The 15,034-nt window shown below is 41.0% G+C and overlaps 1 protein-coding gene across 7 annotated transcripts in view; it reads right to left on the bottom strand.

Moving 5' to 3' along the window:
- Window positions 1-15,034, bottom strand: part of NCKAP1 (NCK associated protein 1) — a 204,527-nt gene that overhangs the window by 127,507 nt on the left and 61,986 nt on the right. For 3 of the 7 annotated variants that reach the window (XM_068245407.1, XM_068245404.1, XM_068245409.1), the window contains exons 2-4: window positions 13,352-13,369; window positions 10,881-10,991; window positions 526-618 (exon numbers count right to left, since the gene is read on the bottom strand). In XM_068245407.1, the coding sequence (XP_068101508.1) occupies window positions 526-618; window positions 10,881-10,991; window positions 13,352-13,369 (222 nt within the window). The remainder of the gene's footprint in view (window positions 1-525; window positions 619-10,880; window positions 10,992-13,351; window positions 13,370-15,034) is intronic. The other 4 variants (XM_068245408.1, XM_068245410.1, XM_068245405.1 and 1 more) reach the window with 3 other exon arrangements.

The following is a 15,034-nucleotide window of genomic DNA, read 5'->3' as shown; positions in this document are numbered from 1 at the left end:
GGGCTGTGGCTAAAAGTATTAGAGACACAGGATCAGCAGGCGATTCAGGCAACTGGTATTATTTTAAAAGGAAAAATCCATATCCTTCTCCGTTTAGGTTCCCTTTAAGTACTGCCTACTATAAGTGACAGCAACATAAGAAAAAAGTAATTTATAGTGCGTCTTATATGTATGCATATAAATCATATTAAAATGTTTTGCAATAATGGGACAGACACAAAAAAGACAGAACATTTATATTGTGCTTTTCTCCTGGCGGATTTAAAGTGCCAGAGCCACTAAGGTGCGCTCTATAAGCAGCGGCAGTCTTGCCTAAGGTCTCCTCACTGAATAGGTGCAGGCTTACTGAAAAGGAAGAGCAAAGATTCGAACCCAGGTCTCCTGTGTCAGAGCTCTTAACCAGTACCCTATCCAGCCACTGCAGTACTGACACCTCTTTAGTGAACAGCAGCTGTATGAATGGTACTTTCAAAAAGGACAAGAAGGATAAAGCAAAAACTAAAATAAGATTGAATACATTCTCACCTTAAATTCCATAACATCCACAAATGTGAAGTAATAAAGTGCCAAATTTTTCAGGATCTCAGACTTCTCTTTCTGCAGCTGCGCAAGCTGTTGCTGTAAACGTTATAGACATAGATATCAGACACTTCAGCAATACAAATTATCCACCAAGAATGACCATCAGATCAGTCATGTGACCATATCAGTCATGTGGCCACCTCCATGTACTGTGCTACCCCTAGGTTCATCTTAACTATACTTACCACATTGCTAGCAAAAAAGCATACAAATAGGCCACACTTAGGCAATGTGTTAAATGCACAGAATGAGAAAAATAAGCAGCTGCCCCCAAAAGGACAGAGTAGATGTTAATAGAAAGATTGAGCAAGACAACATTCTCAGATGTAGAAGCTTAAGACACTTAAAATTCTGAACTTACCAAACAGAATATCCAGGCAAAGCCACGTCACGCATGCAAAATAAATGTAGATACAAAAACGTAAAATACAATAAAAACTATCCAGATAAAGTCACAGTACGACAAAAGCAACCAAAAGAAAGAAAAAAAGCAGAAAACACTTGTTAGACACAGGAGAGTAATGAGCAAGGCAAAGAGAGATATTAGAGAGAAAGATATTAGAAAGTTAAGTCTCAGGGATAGTATGAACACACGACAATGTAATGTACACTTAAGCAAAGCAGAGACATGGCTGTACTAATCTTAACATTTTTATTAGACATGGCAGATTTAGTATAAGCATATTAGCAGAATTCCTCAAACATCATGCTTTCTTTAGGCCTCGTTCAGACTATACGCGCTGCCGTGCGCATTTTGGCAGCGCGTATAGTGTGCGACACGCAAGAACGGTAGAAGGGCATAGACAGCCCTTCTACCGTTCCCATCATATGCACTGCGTGGCAGCGCGATTGCGCTATCGCGTGCTGCACGCATTTTTGGGAATCGCAGCGCAGATCCCATTCATTGTAATGAATGGGATCTGCAGCGCAGCGCATAGGAGCGCAGATGGCGTGTGATCGGACGCGTTGCGTTCCAATCGCACAGCCATCTGCGCTAAATGATGTGAACGAGGCCTTAGTATTAGCTCTTGCGCAAAAGGTCAGCATAAACAACGGTCAAGTATAAAATAAAGATACAAATGATAAACAGTCAAATTAAAGTTTAAAATATTGCATAAGAAAAAAAAAGTAAGACCTGCCAAAACAGAGCTTAGAAAGCATTCTGTATATATGTCCAATATCAAGTATATGTATATGTCCAATCAACCAAGTTACACAAAAGTTGGATACCATCAGGAAGTTTCTGTCTCAAACAGAAAGAAAAATGGTAATAACAGGGTTCAAATTTTTTTTAAGCTAAAAGTTGGGAGATAGGAGCAGTCTCCATTCTGGATAATCACTAGGAAGTCTACTTTCTTTTGGAAATACAGACACGTTTCACACTGGAAATGGTGGAAGTTCTTGTGGAATTGAGTTTCTCCTCACAGTCCAGATGTGTTGCAGCCCGTGTCACTTAATTCAAGTCATTCTACTGCAGTCTAATGAAGGTAGATTTTCAATATCTTACAAATGGATTAAAATGCATATAACTGCACTTTGAAATGGGCATGTTTGTCTCATATAAATCTGAGACAAACAAGCCAATTTCTCTCTAGGCTTTTCACATGATTATTTATATTGATTAAAACAGCACATTACAGATGTGCACAGCAACGCAGTTTTCCCAGATTCGCTTATAGTCCTTGGATGCTGCCCAGGAATTTTCTTGTGGCCGCACACCTGAGTAAAGTTTGCGTTTGCCCAGTAGAACAAAGTGCTCGTGCATGAAGGAAAAAACAGCCGTGCACAGGTGGTTTTGTTTTCCTGGGCATGAGTGGACCTTACTTGCACATGCTCAGTAAAGGTTAGCTCGTACACAGGGTTGACATTTATTTCACTTGGATACCTGAAAGTGATATGGAGGCTGCCATATTTGTTTCCTTATAAACCATTTCAGCAATTATGCTGATCACTTTAGTAGTATCTGAGTCACGCACCTAAAACAAGCATTTCTCTTGCAACTGATGTCCAACTAGATTGAAGTCGGACTTTAGTAAGAAACACTTGTTCTGCATGCTTGTTCAGGGTCTATTGCTAAAAGTATTACAGGCAAAGGATCAGCTGGACACCAGGTAACTGGTATTGTTTAAAAGGAAATAAATATATAAGGCTCCATATCTCTTTCAGTTCAGGTGTCCTTTAAGGCCCGTTCTCACTTGCAAATGCAAAACGGTAGCGATTAGGGCTAGCGTTTTGTGCTAGTGATTTCACTGCGATTACTGTGGAAGAATCACTGTACACTCGTGATTTTTGAGCAATCACGATTAGTGCTTTTTAGCATTGTAACCGAAATCGCTCTAAAATCGTAAGAAAATGCTACAGGTAACGCGTTTGGCGATCATCGCTAATCGTTGGAGATCGGGGGAGTAAGATCACTGCCATTTAGTTATTGTGCTAGCGCTTAAGCACCAGCGATCACCGGCTATTAGCGGTAATCGCCCCGTTGTGAATGGGCCCTTAAAGCAACGCCAGCTGCCTGCTCGTGGTCGAGCTGATGCTATGCTTTGCCTCAGGTGACTCGGACACAAATGAAGCCAGTCAAAACATCCGATTTGCAAAACAAGCCCACTCACTGCAGTAGTGTAACATCACAAGCAAGAAGACGCTGCACCACGCGGCGTGGAATGGAGGATTCTTCAGCGACAGCGAGGGATAGGATATCAGCAGCGGGCTGTTAGAAGACCCAGGTAAGTGACACTTTTCGTTTTTACAGACCACCACAGAACCCCTTAAACAGTACAATATTTTCCTCAGATGCGATCATTCGATCAGGTTTGTGGGATTGTACGTAATCAGAGCTGCGTAATATGTTGGCGCTTTATAAATACAATAATAATAATAGGAAATTAATTAACGATTGTTTCCATAAATGGGTGGATTAAGGCACGTTCTCTCTTCAGATACAAATGTAAAATCTGTAATTCCGATTGACAAAATTCTGTATTCCACAAAATCACTTCATGTCAATTTTTTTCCACATACTGCATAGTTTATCAAATCTGATTGAATCTAAAGAAAATATTGTGCAGTTAAGGAGGCCACTAATGGTACAATTTGTTGAACGATCATTTAAGAACGGTTCTTCGCATGAACGATCGGAAATAGTTTGGGACCACTAGTGGACAAAAATCTCCTAACCAATCAGATCAGATTAATAAAACTGATCTGATTTTTGGGTCAATCCTATCAGTCTGATTGGATTGTTTAAGAGATTTTTGTCCATTAGTGGACCAAAACTATAATTTCTTATCGTTCATGAGAAGAATCATTTGTAAACAATCATTTGGCAAATTGTATCGTTAGTGGCCACCTTTATTGGGAAAACCTGTTTCTGTGATACGATAAGCAGCGACAAGTTCCTTAGCTTTCCCAGAACAGGAAGTAAGGATAAATCTGCAATGGGGACACAGACAGCAATCAGGCCCCCAAAAGTTCTTTTACACATTATTATAAACCAAATAAAGAAAATATCCTGGGATGAAACTAACAACTCTCTAGCCTCAAACATCTCTGTACGCTGGAAAAGCACAGAAAACATGCAGAGAACATCAAGCGCAGCTGAGCTGGGCTCTGAGCATCTCCATTACGTAATAGTTACGAGAGCAGGAATGTACTGAACGGGGCTTTCGGAACAATGCAGACACATGCTTTGCACATTCCAAATATTTGCTTAGTTTATCAGCTGCGACTTTGAACTCCACAGAACACACCCAGCCTGTGCAGCAATACAGCTGCAGCAGCACTACGGAAATGAGTCTTCACACTCGCTTTCATTAACGTGTTCAACTGGAGACACAAACTCAATTTATGGAACAAGTTAAACCAGCTGAGTTCATTTCCCATAATCCCCCAGTCAGTGAAAACACCCTGTCACTCGGGCCAAAAATAACCAATCAGGAACTGCTATAGAACCGTGCAAAGTACTTGTCATGCAATATTTCTATATCTGTGCTTGACAAGACCATGAATGGGAAACACCTCAGAGAACAGGAATCATCATGGAATTAGGTTATGGAGAGGACTTGGCACAGCCACAAGCCTCAGCAGTGGGCAGTCAAACATGCTGCTTGGTCACCGCCTTCTCTATAGTAAAAACATGACTAGTGTGATCATGTTAGACAATACAAGGAACAATGTCTGAACACACAGCCTTACTCCTAAATTATGTACTCCATTTGCCTGTGGATGGCTGAGGCAGTCATCAGCAAGGCCTTATATGCTTCTCACAGATCTCCAACCTTCAGATATCTCATGCATCAGTAACAATTTGTATTGACTTTGGCAGGAGGGTTTAAAGCGGAACCACAGCCCAGTTAGGCCTGGAACCCACTACAAAACGCAATCGCTAGCATTTTTAATGAGCGGTTTGTAAGCGACTTCATGAGCGATTGCTGGCGATTTTGTAGTGTCAGCTTTTTGCCAGCAATTGTGTACCGATTAGCAATTTTGTTTTTAATTCTGATTGGTCCTTTCAATGAATTTTAATTTTTTTTACAGTGTGCAGTAATTTAAAAACCCTAACAAAATCGTTCTGTGCAGGTTTTGACAAGAGATTACGCCAGAGTTGATATACTTTACATTGCATAAACGCGAACGCTAAATTGATAAAAATGCTGCATGTCCTACGTTTGCGATTTTGGCAATCGCTGCAGTGGAATTTGGCCCATCCATTAACATTGGTTGAGCGACTAGGGAAATCACTAGGGTTTTGAATTGCTCCCTAAACGCTCATAAAATCGCTCTAGTGGGTTCCAGCCCTTACTTACTGCGTTTGGACAAAGGAATTGCTGCTATATTAAAGCTAGCCATACACTATACAACTCCCACAAGTTTGTCTTCGATAGCGATTTGATTGGCATTATGATCAATATAATAATCGCTGTAATGACCTATTGATCAAGATAAGAAAATGTTGGTCAAAAGATATGATTGATCGACCTGACGTGTTAAATATTCATTATATGATTGAATAACTAACTGGGGGGGGGGGCTTTGGGATCGATTATACAGTGTATGGCTACCTTAACACTGTCTGCAACCATAGAGATAATTTCACTTGCTTCCCGCAGCTCTCATGGATGAAAAGGGACGGGAGAAGGAAAAATCTGTAAGATCCTTAAGAGGTTAGGTATTAATTTTGGCTTATGGTCCTAATAAAGGAAACTAAGCACCAATTTTTTTTTATTTTTTTTCTAGGAACCTTCCCATAAGGGAGGTTCTAAAGCGAGCATGGTTGTTAGAGGGAGCACCATTACCAACCTTACAGGGTGCTACTACTTATCTGGTTCACCGTCCATAATGCGCTGGGGGCGCATTATGGAGGGTGGATCCCCCCGGTCCACCATGTACCATCTTGGTTTCACACTGTACGCAGTTGGCATCTCCTGGTAGTATGGCGAGCTTACGCGCCGCAATACATTCTGGAGAATGTACTCGCATTCCACAGGGCTACATGCCCCGGCATGCATTGAGCAGACGTGCATGCTTACAACACTGCCGGGAGATGCAAACTGCGGCCTGTGTGAAGCAAAGATGGCGCATCTCAGATGGACTGGAGGACCAGAGGTGTAGCACCCTGTAAGGTTAGTAATGCTGCTCCCCCCAAAAGCACACTGACAAGCTCTGACAAGATTAGCTGCATGCTTGTTTCAAGTATGTAATTTAGGCCCTACTGACCAGAAAGATCAGCAGGACTGCCAGGCAACTGCTGTTGCTCGAAAGAAAATAAATATGGCAGCTTCCATAGGTCTCCTACCTCGGGTTCCTTTTAAGAATCTATGGATCCATCTTGCCGTGTGTCAGCAGCCCAGGCTGGTGGTGTTTTAGGAAGTGAGGGATCAGAAGTTTGGCAATATGAACATGTGTTGTAGACAAAAAACCTGCAGAATCTGTATGGTTCAATCACTTCAACATGGACCAGAATCTCAAAGGAATGTTTCCAAAATATGTGTAGAATGCATGGCCAGTATTAAGAAAAGGCTAGGAGTGTATTCCCATACTTGTTCACGTACCGCTATGTTAAAAAGGGCTCCAGCTCAGTTTTCTCAATGTCCTCTTTTTATTCAAAGTAGAAAGAAAATGGGTCATACAACACACACAATGGAATAATTCTGTTTACAGCGTATCAAACAATGCCCAGAACACTTCGTACTAAGAGTGTTAAGAGTCTCCATTATGTTATTAACAATACGATTTTGTTCTAAAAATACTATTCAGATCATTTTTGTGGGTTATAAGTATAGATCAGGCTTATAGATTTAACTGTTCTGCTACCCGAGTATTTTTGCAATCAGTCAATTTATATACAGTATTTCTAGGTTGTGATGTCTTATTTCTTTTGTACAAGGAAGACCTGTTTTCTGCTCACTAGGAGAACCTGCCATCACTTGAATTTTGAAATGTAAAGGACAATTGAAGCGAGATCTGGCAAGAGAAAACTTACCACCATACATCGATCTTGCCTTAAGATGTAGAGATAAGTTTTCACAGTGAGAGAGCTATCTTATCACTTCAGTCCTTTAAGGTAGCCGTACATCTAGCGATTCTGATTCAAAGCGATCAACTTTTTAGGGAATCAACTTCAGTATAGTTGATCGAGAGTGGATCGACTAGTGACCCACACACTACAAGAGATTCCTAAGAGATTCACTTTCACTAATCGATCTGATCAATGTTGTGTCTCCATGCTCTTAATGCAAAAATTAATTCAGTATATCGAATGATATGTGAACAGTAGCAGATTCCTGTGCGATTGACCGATATCTTGCATCCTGTTCAATCGACTAAGCTAGTCGATTCGACATGAGATCAGCCACTTCATCGATCGGCAATTCTGGAACACACTCGGCTCTGCCTGTTTAGTAAGCCAGCACCTATTCAGTAGGAAACCTTTGGCAAGTCTCCCTAACACTGCTACTGCCTATAGAGCGCGTCCTAGTGGCTGCTGCTCTGGCGCTTTGAGTCCGCCAGGAGAAAAGCGCAATATAAATGTTATTTGTCTTGTCACTGTTCTCTCTCGATTCCTTCTCAATTCGATAAAATAATCAAACTGAATGGTCGATCGTACTAAAAAATCGCTAGATGTATGGGCACCTTAAGTTACCTGCTCGGTAGTTATTTTCACATGCAGTTAATTAACAGCCTGTCTAACTTTAGAATTCTGTAGTTATTTTAAGGATTGAAGAGTTAACTTTAGATATCTCACCTTAAATTGTTTAGTGAATGTTACATGCGTTATCACCATGGTGATAACACTAGAAACAGCTCAGAAATGTTATCAAAGACAGGAGATAAGCTTAATGAATTGGGGCCATGTCTGGACTAGCTGTCACATAAAATATCCGTTTTGGGTGTATTTTATTGCGCCACCAATGAACAGCTAATGGTATTAAAGCACACCTGAAGTGAGATGTATATCAAGGCTTAGGTACCCCTTTAGGGCAGTGTTTTCTAGCTTGTGACGTTACACTACTGCAATGAGTGGGCTTGTTATGCAAATAGGGTGTTTTTGACTGGCTTCATTTATGTCCGAGTCACCTGAGGCAAAGCAGAGGATCAGCCTGACCACCAGCAGGTCGCTAATGTTGCTTTAAAAGACACCTGAACTGAAAAAGATATGGAGGCTTCCATATTTATTTACTTTTTTTAAAAAAAATGCAAATTGCCTGGCTGCCCTGCTGATCCTCTGCCTATAGTACAGGCCACACTAGCCAAAAATCTCAGCCATTTACCTGCACTGTGAACACACAACGCTTCCCAATACAGAATCGTAGTACAGTGGGAGTAATGTGCATGTTCCTGCTGTGGAAAAAGATTACCAGCAGTGTTGCTTTTTCTTGCTTGTGTGCAATTTCCTATTGCTGACCGTCTGCTGCTGTCAGCCCAAACTGAGCAGACACTGCATTCATCCTTGGAAACGCTGCCATTTTCAGTGTGACCCCTGCTTTAGCTACAGATCCTGAACAAGCACGCAGATCAGGTGCTCTGACTGAAGTATGACTGGATTAGCTGCATGCTCGTTTCAGGTGTGTGATCCAGACACTACTACTGCCAAAGAAATCAGCAGGATGCCAGGTAACTGGTGTTTAAAAGGAAATAACTATGGCAGCCTCCTTATCCCTCTTCTCAGGCGTCCTTTAATGTTATGTCTTTCTTGCATTAAATTATAGAGCTTCCTTTTATACCCCAAATTAACGTCAGAGATTGTCCAGGAGAACCTCCATCAGAAACACGTAATACCTTTGCTGTGAGGGCCCTTCTTAGTTCTCCAATAACAAACACATGCTTGGACTGGTTGCATAACTTGTGCCGTGCTTCCTCATGAAATCCAGCTATGCATACAGACTGACCAAGAAGCAGCAGCAAGTACCAGCTTGTTCCACTGAAACAATGGGGGTGTTTAACCAATACTGAGCAACAGTGGAGAGCACTGGAGAATGTAAGCGATACAGCAAACTTTCACCGTTTAAAAAAAAAAAAAAAAAATCTGCTATCACGTGGAAACTGGAGTGCTTGGAAGAAAACCCACGCAGACACGGGGATAACATACAAACTCCATGCAGATAGTGCCCTGGCTGACATTTGACAGTGCTGCAAGTCAATATTCTTTTCCTTTCTTTTGTTATACCACGCTTCTCCTAAATCTGACAGGGACTACTGAAAACAGAAGGATAGGCAAGCTAAATAATTACTGTTTTTTTCTGTTAATAAGGAGTTTAATACTAAAGTACTTTAAAGAAAATGCACAGAAAATGAACAGCAGAAATTGGACACAAGCAATCCATTGATCCATACCTTATGGTAGGGCAACTATCTCTCCACATGAGGGATAAGCAACAATAGCTTGTGTGAATTAGAAAACAGATATGTCAATTAAATCAAAGCTTTGTCTTCAAACACCTGTATTAGCTTAGAGCAGGGGTCCCCAACCCCCGGTCCACTGGTGGTCCGCGGGTCTAGCCTCTTGCCCCACCTCCCCCTCACGGCCGCCGCTGCTGTTACCTTAGCTGGCGGCCGCTTCCTCTCTGCCTCCATGCGTAGTATTGTGCTTCACAGCAGCGTGCCCAGCAGCTGCTGTGATGAGGCAGGTAGCAGGGCAGCGGCTTCCTGTAGCGGCGATGTGTATCGCCGTTACCAGGGGAACCTCTCTCCTGCTTCCTGCCTGATCACAGCAGCCGCTGGGCACGCTGCTGTGAAGCACAATAATACGCATGGAGGTAGAGAGGAGGCGGCTGCCAGCTAAGATAACAGCAGCGGCGCCCTAGGCGGTTGGGAGCGTATGCTGGGGCACTATACTACCTATACTGGGGCACTATACTAGCTATACTGGGGTAACTACACTCCCTATACTGGGGCAAGTATGCTTGCAATGCCGCAGCACCCCCCCCCCCGTAACCGGCTGCGCACGACATCCGGACACCAACCTTTCCCTCCAAATTTTGGTCAGATAGCGGTCCCCGGGCCAAAAAAGGTTGGGGACCCCTGGCTTAGAGGACACCCGAGCCAAAAAACTAATAATATAAACGATTGTATTTATCTTCCTTCTCCTAAAAATGACTTAAGATATTCCACGGTTTTATTTTATGTTTAAATCTAGTTTTAAGTTTTAACCTCCCTAGCGGTATGGACAGAAATGTCCGTTCAAAAAAACATGCTGTGAACAGTATAAACATGCATACACATCAATACTCTCCTGCACTGTATACTAGACCCTTGCTTGACACATTTTGGCAAGTTACAGGAAAAAAAAAGTTTTAAAAATAAATTTTATCACTGTTTGCACAGAAATCCTGGGGAAATTGAACGCTGGGTAGGTTAAGACACTTTTGAAGTATGCCAGAAGTATACATTGAAGTATGCCAGAGCTAAATCTATTAACTATTGGCCCCTTTTATCTATTTCCTGCTCTCAGGAGCCATTTTCTGCTAGTAAAGTGTTTTATAGTTGGAGTTTATCATCAGTGAGGGTCACATTGTAGTCACTTCCTGTCCGAGTCAGCCACTTACATACCTGATATTTAACGCTTTCAGGCAGAGAAAGAAAAAAAGGAACAGCATATAGGTCATTTGTGTGCTAGGCACATACCCATGTCTATCTCATGTCACATGTCATCTCAGGTATCCTTTAACATCCATCTATGAAACTAATCTAAATGGCATCTCAGGCAGCACAATTATGTAGGTTTAGCCTTTTGGAAACTGGTATGCAGAGAAACTAAGATCTGCATAAACTTCCTCTTTAGACATAATACGTTTACTTACATTGTTGTTCCGGGTCTCGACCGCTGGAAATTTCCGGACAATAAACTTGACAGCGGATTCCAAGTTTTTGTCGATCAGGTAAGAAGGTTTGGCTTTTGGGTCCCCACATGCCTATCAAAAATGAATTAGAAACATGTAAGAGCATTTCATTTATGCAAAATAAATTATTTGTTCCATAGTGAAATGAGGTAAAAATAAATAGAGAGAGTGCGAGGATCAGAGCTAGAATCTAGAATGGAGCGGAGAGAAGTGAGGTTTTCCTACAGAGAAGAAAAAATACATATGGAGATGTTTAAAGCAGCATGGTAAGAATAAAGTTAAATCCTAAAGACAACAAATAAATACAAAAAACACAAAAGTTGAGGTAGAGGTGTCCGCAGCAAGAAAAACAAAAACATTCCGTGAGTGACCAGAGAAAGAAAGTAAAACAATTTGCTTTGGTTTGAATGCATTAAAAACTTAAAATTAATAAAGATGCTGAGTGTTCAAGATACTGTAATAAAAACAGCTGAGTTTTTATGTACAGTACACACAAAAAAATAAGAGATTTTTTTTTTTTTATAATAAAACTTGGAAAATGTGTTTACACCTGTTGACACCCCAAAGTTGCATAGGGGATCTCATCTTCATTATACTCATCAGTCATCTTTGGAAGGACCTCTAACAGTGCAATAGAAGTTCAGGATGTAAAAAAACTTTTGGTGGTACTGAATGGGTAATGCTGGGAATACAAGTGTCGATTCTGGTGCTCGATTCTGCGCCCAATCGTTTTGCCCGCTCGACTCTCATCTCTTGCTCGTTTTTATTTTTTTTCAATTCCATGACAAATCCAGCGGCAAAACCATCGAGCGGTGCTCGGACATGCCGGAAATTATCAAGCCATCTTACCAGCTCAGAATCGAGTCGTGTATCCCCAGCATAAGATTGATGTTAAAAACTTAGGGGCAACTCACAGAGGCTAAACAGGACGCAAAAAAAGATAGCTGTCAGCAGAACAGCTGTCAAGAATGTATTGCTGAGCGCTATGACCAGTTATATATAAACAACCATTTTTTTATTTGGGATAGATAATGGACTCCCTTCCCTGTCCTGAGCTTAGCTTTTGTTTAGGTGTAAGCTGAAAATGTAAGACAAGCAACTAGACCGCTTCATACCACCTCACAAGCTGGTGGTGCCTGACGATCCCTCCACAGGAATACAGAAGCCCACAGCACACCATATAGAGTTAAAATCCTGAATTCTTGATTGGTACATCCAAAAGACAGTCTGGCAACTGACGGGTTTCAGACAAAAAGGTCCTCAGTCATAGCTCTATGACTAAGGAAATGTGTGTCTGAAACACGTCAGTTGCAGACCGTATTTTGGATGTACCAATCAAGAATTCTGGATTTTATCTCTACTGGTGTGCTGTGGGCTTCTGTATTTGTTCCTATGCTAAAATGTTTGGATGCAAAAGTAGACACCAATTTCCAGTAAGGTCTAGTTCACATCAGGCAACGCGTATGGCCGTGCGTTCAGGACGCAAGCGCACCCGATCGCACATCATCTGCATTGCCGTGCATTGCTCTCTTGGTCCCATTCATTACAATGAATGGGATCAGCGATGCGCTTTGCCAAAAATGCATGCAGCAGTGTGATAGCACATTGCACTGCTGTGCAGCGCACATTGTATGAACATCATAGTTCATACTGTGCTGTCTATGCACTTCTGATCTTGCTGATCGCACACCATTAGCGCTGCCGAAATACTCATGGCATCGCTTATAGTGTGAACGAGACCTAAGGTGGATTATTATCTGTGGGTATGTAATGTCTGGTGTTTTATACTTGACATACTGCCCAGCAGCCAAGTGAAAAAGCAAAGGCCAAAAATTATACTTCAGAGACTTGCAGAGGGGGATATACAGGTTATTTAAATGTATAGGAGGTGGATTTATTACTATAATAATTGTTAAAAGTGAACAAGCCTATTTAAAATGTTAAACTGAAATACCCAATTCAAGAAGCACGAGGTTGCATTACAGAAGTATAAAAAAAAAGAAAAACCCCAAAGCACTGGTAATTTTATTATCAAATGGGGAGGATAAAGAAAAAAAAAAATGTGTGGACATGGACCGCAATGGCATGTGACATATAAAGTCCATTTACAGCCCATTGTGCATTAAAGTAAAATGTCACAGCTCCAATAAAAACAAAACAAAACACAAAAAAACTTTCAAAGGATAAGTGCGTAGAACAAAGACACCTAGAAGTGAGAAATATAAACTTATAGACAGAACACAAAAATAAACAGTCATACATGCACAACTAAGCCTGCATGCGTGGTGGCCACATTCACAGTGTCATCAGGGAGGCCACTAATTACTACATAGAGATCTTTATGGGTGTGCTGTAGATTACAGAAAGAGAAGTCATGGTGTATGAGTCTGGATTTAGAGTGGGCAAAAGGGAAGGTAAAAAGCAATGCAAACCTTCCAAACTTGTCCTTGCTGGGAAAGCATTCAAATAGAGAGAGAGAAAATTACATAGAGACATTGTGCAGCACATAACATACAAGTTTTGCACAACAGAAAGACAGAGGTTCTTAAAGGCACTCTAACCCCAAACATGTAAAAGGCTTTCTATACATGAAACATATAAAATACAATTGAATACTCATATTTAATAGCAGTCCTACATTTCCTTTCCTATGTTTAGCACTGGTGATCATATTATTGTGCGATTTATAATCTTAACACTACATAAAATATCTATCTATCTATCTATCTATCTATCTATCTATCTATCTATCTATCTATCTATCTATCTATCTATCTATCTATCTATCTATCGGTATGTGTGTTTCAGATAACTCTGTTCGATTGCATTAGATATGTATCCGTTTCATTCTGACGGCTCATCTGATGCTTTTTGCTATGTAATGGTTTATATATTTCTCTTGCTAAAATAAAAAACAAATTGAAAAAAAAATACAATTGAATGGTGCATGTGTTGTGAACCTAAATACATCTGCAGGACAGACATTTTTTTCAGTCCAGATACGCTTTAAAGAAATGAATCTGAAATGAAAAAAAAATTGGCAAGGTAACTTATCTTTAGACCCAATCCTAAATAAGAATTTCAGGAATCATATAACGTATATACTTGCGTATAAAGAGACACTGAAGCGGAAAAAAAATATATGGTATAATGAATTGGTTGTGTACTATGAATAATTACTAGAAGATTAGCAGCAAAGAAAATATTGTCATATTTTTATTTTCAGGTATATAGTGTTTTTTCTAACATTGCATCATTCTCTAATATGTGCAGATTACACTCAGCATTCAAAATGATTCTTTCAGAGCAGTCTGTGAACTAATGACTTCTCCTCTGCCAGAGGAAAAGTAAATAGTTAACTAACAGTTGAGATAATAAGAGTCAGAAAACAGCCCTCTCCATGACTCTGAAAGTCTAAGGGCTCGTTTCCACTATCGCGAATCTGCATGCGTCCAACGCATGCAGATTCGCACATGTAATGCAAGTGGATGGGCCTGTTTCCACTGTAGCGTTGTTGAGGTGCGTTTTTTTCAGCGGTAAAAAAACGCACAAAAGAGCCAACGAATTCGCCTGCGAGTGGAATGCATGCGAATCGCCGCTAATGTATTTAATAGGAAATTCGCATGCGGCTATGGTATGCGAATTTTCATGCGAATTCACATGCGAATTCGCATAGGTACCAATGTAATTCAAACAGGCAGTGACATGGTTAATTTCGCATATACCCTCACCTATGCGAATTCGCGGCAAAAAACGCGCAAAAATTCGCATCCGCATGCTAATTCATGGAATTTCAACAGCGGTGGAATCCAGGCGATTCTGCACCGCAATAGTGTAAACGAGCCCTCAGGCTGCATTTCCACTTGTGCGGTGCGAATCGCCGCGGTACAAATTCGCATGCGGATGCGAAATTCGCATGCGGGTCAATGCGAATTTTCATGCGAATTCGCATGGATGACGATGTATGTGAATTTAACCATGGCAGTGCTGGTGTGCTTTTCCATTGTTTCTATGCGAATTCGCCTGAAATTTCGCATGAAAATTCGCATACCCAAACCTCATGCGAATTTCCTATTAAATACATTGTATGCGATTCGCATAGCGGTATGCGAATT

Source organism: Hyperolius riggenbachi, chromosome 7 (assembly GCF_040937935.1).
Source record: "Hyperolius riggenbachi isolate aHypRig1 chromosome 7, aHypRig1.pri, whole genome shotgun sequence".
Taxonomy (NCBI): domain Eukaryota; kingdom Metazoa; phylum Chordata; class Amphibia; order Anura; family Hyperoliidae; genus Hyperolius; species Hyperolius riggenbachi.
Note: the sequence above shows the minus strand (reverse complement) of the source record. Positions and strands in the feature narration are given on the sequence as shown.